The sequence below is a fragment of the Macrotis lagotis genome, chromosome 1, assembly GCF_037893015.1.
Source record: "Macrotis lagotis isolate mMagLag1 chromosome 1, bilby.v1.9.chrom.fasta, whole genome shotgun sequence".
Lineage (NCBI taxonomy): Eukaryota > Metazoa > Chordata > Mammalia > Peramelemorphia > Peramelidae > Macrotis > Macrotis lagotis.
The window spans coordinates 834432679-834448200 of record NC_133658.1 but is presented as its reverse complement, the minus strand read 5'-3'; the positions used below and the strand labels follow the sequence as shown (position 1 = coordinate 834448200).

At 39.1% G+C, this 15522-nt stretch overlaps 1 protein-coding gene across 4 annotated transcripts in view; it reads left to right on the top strand.

Moving 5' to 3' along the window:
• LOC141508552 (butyrophilin-like protein 2) overlaps positions 1 to 15522 on the top strand; it is a 53609-nt gene that overhangs the window by 17179 nt on the left and 20908 nt on the right. For 3 of the 4 annotated variants that reach the window (XM_074217287.1, XM_074217284.1, XM_074217285.1), the window contains 3 exons: positions 2629 to 2714; positions 5566 to 5708; positions 8486 to 8830. In XM_074217287.1, the coding sequence (XP_074073388.1) occupies positions 5603 to 5708; positions 8486 to 8830 (451 nt within the window). In that variant the 5' untranslated portion in view covers positions 2629 to 2714; positions 5566 to 5602. The remainder of the gene's footprint in view (positions 1 to 2628; positions 2715 to 5565; positions 5709 to 8485; positions 8831 to 15522) is intronic. The other variant, XM_074217286.1, reaches the window with a different exon arrangement.

The window sequence follows — 15522 nt, the reverse complement described above, 5'->3', positions numbered from 1 at the left end:
ATTTCTAATGAGAATGAAGGTTCATTCATTCCCTGTCGTCTTCTCCCACTCCACTCCTTTGAAAAAGCTTCTTTTTGACTCTTATGTGAACTATCTTAGCCCCTTCTCCCTCTCCTTTCCCTTCCTCCCAGTACTTTCCTTTATCACCCATTCACTCCATCTTTTTACTATATTATACCATTATATTTAGCTCCTTCCTGTACCATATATATATATATGTATATATATACATATATATATATATGTGTGTGTGTGTGTGTGTGTGTGTGTGTATGAATACAAGCAGTTTAACATCATTAAGTTCCTCATAGTTAGTCCTTCTGGTCTCTATGGTTCACCTGAGTCCTGTACTTGGATATCAAACTTTCTGTTCAGCTCTGGTTGTTTCAATAAGAAAGTTTGAACATCCCCTGTTTCATTGAATGCCCATCATTTCTTCTGAAAGAGGATGTTTAGTTTTGCTGGGTAGTTGATTCAAAGTTGTAAACCAAGACCTTTTGCCTTCTGGAATATATTCCAATCCCTAAAAACCCTTAATGTATCTACATTACAGCATCTGCTGTAGCTGAACTGCTTGTTTCTGGCAACTTTTAGTATTTTCTCTTTGCCTTGAGAGTTTTGGAATTTGGCTATAATATTCCTGGAAGTTTTTCTTTTGTGATCTTTTTCAAGAGATAATCAGTGAATTCCCTCAATTTCTATTTTACTTTCTGCTTCTAGGATCTCAATTTGCTATATTATTTCTTGAAAAATAAAAGTCTGGCCCCTTTTCCTGGTTGTGACTTTCAGGTAATCCAATAATTTTCAAATTATCTCTTCAGGATCTGTTTTTGAGGTCATGCTTTTCCCCATGAAATATTTCACATTTTCTTTAATTTGGGGTTTTTTTTGGAATACTTTTATTTATTCCTGATTTCTCCCAAAGTTATTAGCTTCCTTTAGTTCCATTCTGCATTTGAAAGAGTTATTTTTTTAAGAGAGCCTTTTTTTTTAAATCTCCTTTCCAGCTGGTCAGTTCCGCTTTTTAAGGCATTCTTCTCCTCATTCACCTTTTGTGTTGTTTTTACCATTTGACCTAAACTGGTTTTTAACATATTATTTTCTCCATTTGACCTAAACTGGTTTTTAACATATTATTTTCTTCAGTAGCTTTTTGTATCACTTTCACCAAGCTGCTGATTTGGTTTTCAAGATTTATCTGCATCACTCATTTCTCCTCCCAATTTTTTCCTCTACCTCCCTAAATTGTTTTTCAAAGTCTTTTTTTGAGCTCATCCATAGCCTGAGCCCATTTTCTATTTCTCTTAGAGGTTTTTGATACAGAAGCTTCAATTTTGTCATCTTCTGAATCTTCCATGGGACCAAAGTAATTTTCTATGGTCAGATTCTTCTTTTTCTTTTGTTTACTCATTTCTCCAGCCTATGACTGATTTACCATACTTCCAAAGCTTTTGGGGGAGGGGGGGTTGGCCACCTCACTGGGATCTTAATTCCTCCAAGGTCTTATGAGAGGCTCTCACTGCCCTCTTGCCTGTGCTTTGATATGTGGACCACCACAGGCACTCCCCTCTGCCCTGGAGCTGTGAGGAGAGTCCCTATTCAGCTATGGTAGTATGGGGGCCCAAACTGCAACCTGGATCTGAGTATGGGCAAACAGCAGAGTCCTGCCTCAGGGAGAGCAGTCTTCCCAGACCCCAATTCCCTCTGTGGGTTGCATTCTGGAGGTGCAGACTGGCTTCCCTGATTCCCACTGCGGGTTCTCACCTCAGGGCTGCTCTGAAGTCAGTGCTTACTCTGCACACATTCTGGTGCAACAGAGTTCTCTCACTGTCCCTTCAGGCTGTTCCCAGTGATGCCTGGGATGTGCTGCACTGCACTGTGACCACTGCTTTTTCCAACACCCGGTTCTGGTGAAACAGACCTTTTCTGCAGAACTTCTAAGTTGTCTTGGACTGGGAAATTGTATAACTCAGTCTTTCTGTGGGTTCTGCCCCTCTAAATTTTGGCTAGAGTCATAATTTGATGGCTTTTGGAGTTTTTTGGGGAATGAGTTTCTGGGAATTCCTGCCTTCATGCTTCCATCTTGGCTCCACACGCCCCCCCCCCCCACTACTAACTTTTTCTATCAAGATTTTTTACTTTCTCCTGTTTTTGCTTGAGTTTCCTAATAATGTACTTGTCCAGGTTTGAATTGGAACATGTGTTAACTTTTTGAAGTCCCTACTTATTTTCTTTATCATTTACCTATTGTAATATATCTTTAGGCAGCAACTTGATAGGTACAACTTACCACAAACTCCTCCTTCTTCACTCAAATACGAATCTTGTATTTCTTGTTTACATGGCTTAGTCAGCCAGCAAGTCCAAGGCCCTAGCTGTGTAATTGATAATTATTTTCACTACAGCTTGGAATCTAATCAGAATATTAATTGAGGTTCCATACTTCTATTTCCTGTCCTGTGCCCAGGTAGCAGGCCCATAAGTCTGGATATTACTCCCTCAAAGGAATCAAATGTTAATTCTAGGCTTTAACATTATAATAGGTAACCAAATAATTATGAGTATAATCTCTTTGCAGTTACAAAAATATATTTACATAGCTGATTAACACATCTTACTCATCAATAGGTAACCTTACAGGAGAGCCACACAATTGTTGATTGCCCAGTCATACTTCAGAACTCCCCATATCAGCAGTCTGCAGTTACCATGAGGTAAGAAGTCCCCAATCTTGACTTCTTTAAAATTAAACAAACAATTATTAACTTACATTGAACATAAAATTCTTATACTAACATCTTATTCCCTTAAAACAAAATTCAATTTCATACATATGATAATTTAAAACCCCCCAATGTAATTCTTATTTATGCCATGGTTAATCTGACAGCAAAGGACTAAATCATTAGATGAAATCTCAGTTCAATCAGTTTGCTATCAACAATATAATTTTAGACTTCCAAAAGTTTAGTTTAATAAAAGCTTTAGAGTACCTTGTATAGAGAATCCACACATTATAACAAATCACTCACACTTGTGAAAATTTAATAAGACATTACATAAAAGCCTTTATACAAAACATTTTTTTTCTTTTCCAAATCAGAAAATAATCCTAACATAATTATTATATATTTTTTCACATTCCATAAATACAAAACTTCCAAATCTATTTCAATAAAACTCATCAAAGTCCCAAGATTTACTCAACCTGTTTTCTATGGCATGAGAAATAAACTCACACTTCCACCTTAATTTACATAGGGATACTTTAGATAAAACCAATTTAACAATCTATTATGCTTAATTACTCCCACTGTGTATAGATATTTTGTCAGAATTTAACAATAATTCCCCTTTTAAAATCCTCAGAGTGAACCCCAAAAATTCAGTTCAGGAATGGATCAACCTTAAAAATGGAAGATATTTTCTTTTTCTCTATCACACACCCCACCTGTGGGTTGCTTTCCCCCTTAAGGCTAAGCACTTGAAGTTTCCTGCCCACCCTAATACTCCTCCAGCTGAACTCTTTGTAGAGTTACAGTCTTAATTCGATGGGGAATGGGATCAAACCCCAACATGCACAGCTCCCTCTCCACCACAACCCAGAGACAGCATGAGAATAAGAAATCTTCCCTCCCATAACTCCTCGTTCTTAATCATCTATAATTCTTTCTCTTTTAGACTTCCCCCACAGCTTTTTCTCATTAAGAGCTCATACCCCCTCTGTCCCCCACCATCTCCAGCTCCATACACCAGTGCCACTATTACAGGCTCTGTAAGGGAAGGGCTGAGATCCACGATAGAGGAGCAGGACTCTGCAGACTGTACCTCCCAAAATGGCTCTGCTCACCACTTAGTCCCCACCACAGTTTAAAACTTAAGCTGAGTACCCAGAACCAGAAAAACCTCATGACCAGGACTAACCCAGCCAACTTAGAACACAGTTAGTGACAAACAAGACAGAATATACTATTCAAACACAACCACAGGAACACACACACACACACACACACACACACACACACACACACACACTCACACCTACCATACCAGGATCCAATCGACTTCTCCCATGGTGGGCTTGGAGTTTTGGGGAATTCCTGAAGGGGGACCCTGACTCCCCCTTCCCATTTAGACTGATCCTCTGGTCTCTCCTTTGGGACAAATCTTCAGCCTGGAGGACTTCTGAGCCAGAGTCAGGACAGTTCTGAATACCACAGTTCACTAGCCCAAAGATCATTCCTTTACCATGATTCTTATACCCCCCAGATATTTTAATCATTAGACTCAGAGTCCGGGTCTGTCTTCCTGGAAATCTCTGAGGTATTTCTCAGAAGAGAACACCAAGATATGTGCTTAACGTCAAGCAGTTTGTGCATGCTATCTTCTCCTGTTCTTCTGGGAGATTTACATTATTGTTTCCCTGAATGAGAGCCCAAATTGTTATCAGTGGTTCATCATTATAAACACTTAGTCTGGAGTGATTAAAATATCTTTTATTGATACATCTTTGCAAAGATGGAGCTCCTTTCTTAGGAAAAGATGGCCCTGAATGTTGGCAAGACTGGGTCTTATTTGCAGGTTTAAAAGCTTTTTCCTCCTGCTTTGTGATAATCTTTGCTCAGGGTCACAATCTACTTGATACATTCAAGGGGAGTGAACTGTAATCTCCTTCAGCAGGTGCAAAGGAGAATGCAAAGTGATTCCTTTAATCACCTTTCCTTTTGTCTACTCTCCCCTTTTGTAAACCAACTGGCATCTTTCACTTTCCACAAAGACTAGACATCTTGGCTTTTGTAATGTATTATCCTCACAGACATCCATAAGATTCTGGCAATGTCCTCTCTCTCATCCTTTGGAAACAACTTGATTCGTTCCCACAATGACCATAGTTCCAAACTTAAGCAAGCTCTCAAAACTTGACTTTGCACTGGCTGGGCTCAGTCCATTTAGCAAGGCTGAATTTGCTGACATTTTGTATAATATTCTCTTCTGGTTACTGGTTAATTACTCCCATTCTGTATAGATATTTTGTCAGAATTTAATAATAATTCCCCTTTTAAAATCCTCAGAGTGAACCCCAAAAATTCAGTTCAGAAATGGATCAGTTTGTAAATAAAGACACTCAAGATTAGAATCCTGAGGGGTTGAGGCAACATGGCAAAGAAACAGGAAACAGTGTAGCCCAGCTCCTCCAATGAACCCTTTCACAAAGATTTAGAAAATGAGACTGAATTTGCTGGGGGGAAATAGGTGCACTAATGTGTTGTTAGAGTTTGAACTGACCCAACCATTCTGGACAACAATTGGGAACTATACCCAAAGGTCTACAAACCTGTGCACACCCTTTGACCCAGCCAAGACCTGATCTATGAGATCTGTGAGAGGAGGAGGAGATGAGGTGGGAGGCACATGAACTGGATCACAGTTTCTATGTCTTTAATGTGTGGTTGTTGCACAAATTTGAGACAACAGTACTGATTCTTAGGATTAAGGGGTCACTGGGAATGATTCCAAACTCTGCTCTCCTATTCTTCACTTACAACATCCTTTGCTTATTCTTAGCATCTCTACGATTGTGTTCCTGTGAAGGAACACAATAATGTGGACCAAAAACTGGAATTCCTGGCCAGCTTCCTACAGTGTCTTTTCTCAACCTTTATGCCTCATATGCCTCATCCTTGTTATTTTTTGTATTCTTAGCTCAGGTAAGTTTACTTTTTCCTCATATCACTACACAATGATATTGAAATTCAATTAAATCATCAATTTAAGAAATACTTATTTAGTCCCTATTGAACACAGAATCCTAACAATAATCAGTGTTACCAAAGTTTAACTAAGGCATGGTCTCTGATCTAAGGATCACTGTTCCCCTCCATGGCACCTCCATCAATATCTATCATACTATCATATCATACATAACAATCATAGGACTGTTGCATAAGAAGGATCTCATTCAGTTCAGTCCCCTTGTTACTGATTCCAGAAGGAAGGAGACATGTTTGAGGAGAAGGCCCTCTTATAATAGGGATTCAAACTTTTCAGAAAGGTAGGAAACTGAATCATTATTCAGTTCAACTCTTGAAGAGAGGAGTAAATTTTTGACATTCTTATATAAAATATAAAGGGTCTATGAGAGCAATATGGGAGACTTTCAATTATCTCTGAGGATCCATTTCAAGTTGGTAATTTAAATTAATCTTTTATCTACAACAGAAGTCATATTAATTATTCATAATAGAAAACCAGAGAATTTTTTGCCAATCTAGGATGTAATTCATTTAGAATCTATGTTTTGTGATTGGTAAATACATATACACATGTGTATGATTATGTGTGTGTGTGTGTGTATGTGTGTGTGTGTGTGTGTATCGATACAAAAAACTCCATAGGATCCATTTGCAGGATTTTGGGACTCAAAGTCCCACTAATGTGGGTGCTGCCTGAGTCACCTGGCTTTATTTCTTGCTCTCTAACTTGACCCATTTGCATGTCAATCAAAGAAGGTTTTGGGAATTAGTGGAACTTTTGAAACCCAGAATTCTCCACACAGAACTTGTACAGAGTGTTGGGCATACCCCAAGATGATTTTTAGGAAATAAACTCACAATGAAGGAGCTGATGGGAATTCCAAGGAATTTTGTAACTCCAAGTTACTTGATTCTCTTTGACCAGAGTTCTTGAGCCACCGCATCTAATCAGGCAATCAACAAAAGATAGCACAATTTAAAATGGATTATTTTTAATGTCTTGGTCCAATGCTTTTTGGGCATGTTGGGGTCCAGATAATTACCCAACTAGAAGATTTGAAATTCCTCATGGTCAAAACCCATTTTCAGACCCTTCTCCCCTTTCCTACCCACTTTTACCATAGCTCAGCAATTCTCCAAGACTTCTTTGGAGGTTAGGATACAAAGACTTAATTCTATTACCAAGATCCACTTTGATTGGTACTAATATAATTATAGGAGCAGAATTAATAGGAGCAGAGTGTCTATGTACCTGTCTTTGAAAGGCAAATCCACAAGGAATAAAAGTCTGAATCATCTATGGTCAACAGAGATCTCCTTGGCCTCCTATCTGGACAGAGAAGAGAACCAGAGAGTCACAAAGTATCAGAATTGGGATGGCCTTTACACAACATCTGATTCAATCCCAGATCCCCATTTTATAAGACCATCAACTGAACTTTGGACAGTTTGGGATTTACTTAACATGACACAGGAGAGTTAGGACATGAATATGAATCTCAATGTTCTGACATCCAGTGGAGAACTTCCTTGGATTCTTCTTATTAGTCATAGGACTTTGTTACTTTTATTCTAACTGGAGGGAAGAGATATTAAATCATGTCCTCTTGACCTCTGTATGAGGGAATTTGTGAGAACAAATGCCCCCTAGAGATTCAAGTTTCTCATTACTTCTGGTCCAGACCCACCCAAGAAATTAGGAAAGCAGAAAGCATCTTCAAGTGCTCAATAAAGCAAAGAAAAGAAATCAGCTTTTTTTTCTGGACTCTGTACCCAAAAAGCTGCAGAGTATTCTCCCCAGTGACACATACAAGCAGAAGAAATGCAAAATAGAATCATAGTTTTAGAACAGGAAAAAGACCCCAGAGATCAATTATCAATCATCTTATTTTACTGAAGAAACAGGTCCAGAGAAGTCCAGGAACTTGTCCAAGGTCACACAGCTAGTCAAGAACAGAGTTAATATTTGAACTCTATCCTTTCCTTCCAGGTCCAGTCACCTAGGATTCCATCACTACAGTAATATCCAGAAGCTCCCAACATTTCCATAATCCTAAACCCTCAGCAACACAGACACAAAATGAGTCAAGTTCCACACTAGCCCAGAAACCTGGGCTTTAGTAAACTTTTTCTTCAGTAAGAGGCACCACAGTGATGGGGCAGAGGTTGGTCCCTCCATGGTGCCTTTGATAGGAACTGTAACCTTCCTGCTTCCACCCCAAACTTTCAGCCCCTAGCCAGCTGCCCTGTCTCCTTGGTTATCCAAGGTAGTAAAGGGGGGTATGTCTTATCTCCATCTCACAGACCTATCACATTGTGGAAAATAATTTTCCCTCTGGGGCTCCAGGCAGAGCAGCCCCTGGGCAGGACCACATTCAGAGCTTCATGGTCTTGGGATGCAGTGACACTGCTCTGGAAGCCATCATGACTCCACTGGAATCTGTCATGATACTCTTGAGTTCTCATAGAGCCTCTGATTCTTTACAGCTTTGTAACTTCAACACATCATTTCACCTCTGGCCAACTCAGTTTCCTCATCTGTAAAAATAAATAATAATAGCTCCTACTTCCCAGGGTTGTAGTCAGGCTGAAATCAGAAAATACTGATTAAAGCCCAGAGCAGAAAGCTTGGAACATAGGAGGCACTTAAGAAATGATGATTTCCTTTCTATTACTAATGGAGCCCAATGTTATCTGATTCTCTTCTGTTTTGTCCCTATTTCTCCACATAGGAACATTCACAGTATATGGCCCTCTAGACCAGCCCATCCAGGCCTGGGTTGGGGATGACATCCACCTCTCCTGTCACATCTCCCCTAAGATGGATGCTAGTGAAATGATTGTGAAGTGGATCAGAGGTCCAGAGGTTGTACACCTATACCGCAGGGGGCAGGAGGTAGAGGATGTTCAGGCCCCTGCATTCCAAGGGAAGACAAAGATGCAGAGACAGGATATGGCAGAGGGGAAGGTGACTGTGAGCATCTACCAGGTCCAGCTCTCTGATGCTGGGCAGTACACCTGCTATTTCCAGGCAGGTCCCTTTTTCAGTGAAGCCAGCTTTGACCTTCAGGTAGCAGGTAGGTCATTATTGGATCATGGGTTCTCTCTAGAAATGGAAGAGATGTTCAGAGTCTTGACATCAGCACAGATCTTTAAAGAGTGTAAAGTTCTTTCCATACAGAATTTCACTGGAGTCTCACAACTACTTTGTGGGTCAGTATTTCTATCTGTCTATCATTATCTATCACTGTGACAGAAATACAGTGACTACCCAGGTAAGCAATGAAGAACAGGTCTGTTATCTTTCAGCCCTCCTTAAGGGGCCTTAGGGGTGTTCAGTTTCTCTGTCATTGGCTCAAGCCCACCAATATGGTTCCCTCAGTATTAGAGGTTATTCTGCCCCTTTATTCCATGAAACCACTTCATACTGAGATGAGCTTTTTATACAATTATATTTAATTCTATGCCATGAGAATTTATTTACATAGGACACTTTACATGACACCTGAGGATATTTTCTCCCCATCGAGGCCCCCTCAGGCTCTGGGGAGATGAAGGCAGAGGAAGTTCAGTGTCATGGCTTAGCCCAGTGGTCATATTGTCTGTCTCACCAAATTCCATGTCCAAAGCCCCTATTGATCACAAGAACTCTGCTTCTCTGGGCTTCCCTTTGCAGGTAGCAACATTTGACCTCAATTTTCCCCCTGTCTTGGGTCATGAGGAGAATCAAGAATTCACAATCTTAGTCTTTAAGTGAAAAGGACAAAGAAACAGATCCTGCTCACACTTGGGTGGGAAAAGTTTCTTTGTACTGGCTGCTTAACAGGAGCAGGCTGAGACTTGAAAAGTACCAGGCTGGGGTTCTCTCTCATTCTTTTTATTCTCTCTCTCTCTCTCTCTCTCTCTCTCTCTCTCTCTCTCTCTCTCTCTCTCTCTCTCTCTCTGTGTGTGTGTGTGTGTGTGTGTGTGTGTGTCTCTGTCTCTCTGTCTTTCTTTGTCTCTCTGTGTCTCTGCCTCTATCTCTCTGTGTCTCTGTGTCTTTGTCTCTCTCTCTCTCTCTCTCTCTCTCTCTCTCTCTCTCTCTCTCTCTCTCTCTCTCTGTCTGTCTCTCTCTCTCTCTCTCTCTCCCTGTGTCCAGTAGGTAAAAGTCCTGATTATCTCCAGCATAAATTGAGCTAGGGAAGGAAGGGAAGGGAGGGGAAGGGAGGGCAGGGAAGGAAAAGATTGGGACCAGATTTGCAGGATGTTAAAAGAGGGAAGCTAGGGTATTCAAAACTACAAGTATCAAAGAATCATTGAAGGTTCTTGAGGAGTGGATAGCATACTCAAATTTACTCTTCAGAAAAACTCTTTTGGAAGCTGAGAGGAGGAAGGATTGGAGGGGAGGGGCTTGACATGAGGAGACCAGTAAGAGTCTATAGCAGTTATTCCACAGTAGAGATGATGAGGGTAAGGGTAGGGGCTACCTGAGTTTGGGGCGTGGGGCAGATAGAATTAGGAAGTAGGAAATCTTTGGAGGCAGAAACTTCCAGCATTGTAACTTTCTGTGTCTATGGGATGGGAGACAATGAGGAGGTGAGGATGATACAGAGACTGTAACCTCAATGAATGCAAAGAATGTTGGGTCCTCAATAGTAGGAGGAATATTTAGAACTCAAGAGGGTTTCTAAGGGAAAGAGGAGATTTTTTTTGATATACTAAATGAGATTCCCAGTATCTAAGAGATTCCATGTGACTGTGAGGATCAGTTATTGGATGGCCTTTGGGCAGAATGAATGGGAGAATAATGCCAGGTGCTGTTTATGACACAACCTTTAAAATGACAATGGCTACCACCACTACCACCATTACTACTTTTAATACCACTACTACTACTATCACCACCAGAGAAGAAAGGGTACCTGTAGGCACATTGCTTCAAGTTCTGGATCTGGAGTCATGATATACCTGAGTTCTCATAGAGCTTCTGAGTCTTTAGTTTTATAACTTCAACACATCATTTCATCTCTGTCTGACTTAGTTTCCTCAACTGTAAAAATAAATAATAATAGCTCCTACTTCCCAGGGTAGTTGTCAGGCTGATATCAGAAAATATTTAGTAAAGCTCAGAGCAGAGAGTCTGGAACATAGGCAGTTCCTTTTGATTATTAATGGAGTCTTGAGGATGGCTTCAGTTGGCAACAGTAGTAGCTTCAGAAGTCTCAGTCCATAGATGTCATTGGAGTGACAACTGGTCAGAAGGAGATTATAGGGTACCCTTTTCTGGTTCTCAGTGCAGAACTCTGTTGCATTGTCTAGACTCATTTCTAGGTCCCAATCCCAGTCTGATAACAAGCTCACTATACCATACAGCTTCAGAATAGGGGAAGCATTGGTCACAGTCTGAGGACAGAAAAGGATGTTTATTGTTGCTCACAGAAATAAGTACAGGTCAGGATTAATGACCATATCTTTTCTTAAATCATACTATCTTGGAAGAAAGGAACACCTACATATTCCAAGAACTATTTAAATACCACAATGTGAAAAACCTGAAACTGGTTACAATTCCCCCCCACCATGAGAGCAGAAACCAACATCAACATCAAGTTAAAAGTAAAGAAATAAATTGAAAAAAAGAGCAAACAATAAAAAAGAATCTGACCATAACCAATTATTATGCTAGTAGAGAAGATCAAAAGAAAAACTCAGAAGAAAACTAAATCAAAAGAACTACATCCAGACCTTCAGAGTAAAAAAACTGTATAGAGTAGCAATCTATCGACAATTCACAGAAGAGCTCAAAAAGGATTTTAAAAATCAAATAAGAGAGGTAGAACAAAATTTGGAAAAGAAGAGAAAGTTAAGCAAGAAAGTTATGAAAAAAGAGTCAGCAATTTGATAAAGGAGACACATACACACATTAAAATAATACTGAAGAAAATAACATCTTTAAAAACAGAATTGACTCAATGACAAAAGAGGCAAAAAAAATTCCACTGAAGAGAAGAATTCCCTAAAAAAAAGCAGAATTGCTCAAATGGGGGGGGGAATACAAAAATCCATTGAAGAAGTCCTTAAAAAGACACAAAGAAAGGAATGGCTTCTATCTTCAGAATCATTCATCTTAATTCAAAATCCAACCTGGAATCAAGAGAAAGAATACACACTGCAGGTGACTATCTAGTAATTGTGAAATGATCCACAGAATAGGATCTCAGTGTTAAATCTTTAAGACTCCAAAGAAGGAATTTCTTTAAAATCTCTAACTTAAAAGAAGAAGAAATTGCAGCCGAGAGAATGAATATAAAAAGAAGTAGCAAGGAAAGAGGGACAAAGCCAATGATTGAGAGAAGCCAGGAATTTCCTTAAGCTCTCCTGGGTTTCTCTCAGAAACAACATTAATCAAATCTCTAAATGGATTCTGGAGTGTCAGAACCCAAAATAGAATTGCACAGACAAAATCACTGTAACCAAGATCAGAAGAAATGTAGTAAATTGGCAAACAAATTTTACAACTAGTATTTCTGACAAAGGACTCATTTCTAAAATATATAGAGAACTGAGTCGTTTATAAAAAAAAGCCATTCTCAGATTGAGAAATGGTGAAAGAATATGCAGAGGCAATTTACAGCTGAGGAAATCAAAACTATCCAAAGTCATCTGAAAAATTACTCCAAATCATTACTTATTAGAGAAATGCAAATTAAAGCATTTCTGAGATACCACCTCACACCTCCTACACTGGCCAATATGACCAGAAAGGACAATGATCAATGTTGGAAAGAATGTGGGAGATCTGGGGCACTAATACATTGTTGGTGGAGCTGTGAACTCATCCAACCTTTCTGGAGAGGAGTTTGGAATTATGCCCAAAGGGCAACAAAAATATGCATACCCTTTGACCCAGAAATACCACTACTAGGTGTATACCCTGAAGAGATTATGAATAATGGTAAAAACATCACTTGTACAAAAATATTTATAGCAGTCCTGTTTGTGGTGGCAAAAAATTGGAAATTAAGTGAATGTTCCTTCAGTTGGGAAATGGTTTAACAAGCTGTGGCATATGTATGTCATGGAAAATTATTGTTCTATTAGAAACCAGGAGGGATGAGAATTCAGGGAAGCCTGGAAAGATTTGCATGATGCTGAACGAGATAAGCAGAACCAGAAAAACATTGTATACCCCAACAGCAACATGGGGGTGATGATCAACCCTGATAGACTTGCTCATCCCTTCAGTGCAACAACCAGGGACAATTTTGAGCTATCTGCAATGGAGAATACCATCTGTATCCAGAGAAAGAATTATGGACTTTGAAAAAAGACCAAAGACTATTACCGTAAAATTGGGGGGAAAGTGTTATATTATTATGTAATTTTACTATCTCATACTTTATTTTTCTTCCTTAATGATATGATTTTTCTGTCATCACATTCAACTGAGATCAATGTATAACATGGAGCCAATGCAAACATTAATATAAGCCTTCTGTGGGGGGAAGGGAAGTAAGAATGGGGGGGAAATTATAAAACTCAAAATAAATAAAATCTTTCTTTAAAAGAAATCATCTCTGAGGTACCCCCTGACACCTCCCAGAAAGGATAATCATCAATGTTGGAAGGGATGTGGAAATTGAGTGAATGTCCATCAATTGGGGAATGGCTGAACAAATTGTGGAATTTGAACAAGGACCCAAACTATTACTTTTAATTTAAAAAAAAGTTATTATGTAATTTGGCTTTCTCTTATACTTTATGTTTCTTCCTTAAGGATATGTTTTTCACTCTCATCACATTCAACTTAGATCATTGTATACCATGGAAACAATGTAAAGACTAGTAGACTGCCTTCTCTAGGGTGGGGGGGAGGGAAGCAAAATTAGCAGAAAAATTGTAAAATTCAAAATAAATAAAAATCTTTCTTTAACATTAAAAAAGAAAAAAATTAAATTGAAAGTAATATTTGGTCTTTGTTTAAACTTCACAATTCTTTATTTGGCTATAGATGGTATTCTCTATTGCAGATAGCTCAAAATTGTCCCTGGTTATTACACTGATGAAATGAGCAAGTCCATCAAGATTAATCATCACCCCCATGTTGCTGTTAGGGTGTACAACGTTCTTCTGGTTCTGCTCATTTCACTCAGCATCAGTTCATGCAAATCCTTCCAGGCCTCTCTGACTTCCCATCCTCCTGGTTTCTAATTGAACATACATATACCACAATTTGTTCAGCCACTCGCTAATTGATGGGCATTCATTCAATTTCCAATTTTTTTGCCACCACAAACAGGAATACGAGGAATATTTTTGTACAAGTTATGTTTGTACCCTTTTTCATGATCTCTTCAGGGTATAGACCCAGTAGTGGTATTACTGGATCAAAGGGTAGGCATATTTTTATTGCCCTTTGGCCATAATCCAAAATTGCTCTCCAGAAAGGTTGGATGAGTTCACAGCTCCACCAAATGTACTAGTGTCCCAGATTTCCTACATTCCTTTCAACATTGATCATTGTCATTTTTGGTCATATTGACCAGTCTGGGAGGTGTGAGGAGGTACCTTAGAGATGCTTTAATTTACATTTCTCTAATAAGGAGTGGTTTCATATGACTATGGATCACTTTGATTTCCTCAGATGTAAATTGCCTCTGGATATCCTTTGACCATTTATCAATTGGGGAATGGCTTTTTTTGTAAATTTGCATATTTCTCTATATTTTAGAAATGAATCCTTTGTCAGAAATACTAGTTATAAAAATCATTTGCCAATTTACTACATTTATTTTTTAATTTGTTTTTAATAAAGATATTATTTGAGTTTTACAATTTTCCCCCGAATCTTACTTCCCTCCCCACCCCATGGAAAGCAATCTGTCAGTCTTTACTTTGTTTACATGTTGTACCTTGATCCAAACTGAGTGTAATGAGAGAGAAATCATATCCTTAAAGGAAGAGACAAGAAGCCTAAGAGGTAACAAGATCAGACAATACGATATCTGTTTTTTTCTAAATTAAAGGGAATAGTCCTTGCACTTTGTTCAAACTCCTCAGCTCCTTATCTGGATACAGATGGCACCCTCCTTTGCAGACAGCCCAAAATTGGTCCTGATTGTTGCACTGATGGAATGAGCGAGTCCTTCAAAGTTGATCATCACTGCCATGTTGCTGTTAGGGTGTACAGTGTTTTCCTGGTTCTGCTCATCTCACTCATCATCAGTTCATGAAAATTCCTCCAGGCTTCCCTGAAATCCCGTCCCTCCTGGTTTCTAATAGAACAACAGTGTTCCATGACATACATATACCACAGTTTGCTAAGCCATTACCCAATTGAAGGACATTTACTGGATTTCCAATTCTTTGCCACCACAGACAGGGCTGCTATAAATATTTTTGTACAAGTAATATTTTTACCCTTTTCCCTCATCTCTTCAGGGTATAGACACAGTAGTGGTATTGCTGGGTCAAAGGGTATGCACATTTTTGTTGCCCTTTGGGAGTAGTTCCAAATAGCTCTCCGGAAAGGCTGGATGAGTTCACAGCTCCACCAAGAGTGTAATAGTGTCCCAGATTTCCCACAACCCTTCCAACAATGATCACTATACTTTCCAGTTATATTGGCCAATCTGAGAGGTGTGAGGTGGTACCTCAGAGAAGCTTTAATTTGCATTTCTCTAATAATTAATGATTTAGAGCATTTTTTCATATGGCTATGAATTGCTTTGATCTCCTTATCTATAAATTGCCTTTGCATATCCTTTGACCATTTGTCAATTGGGGAATG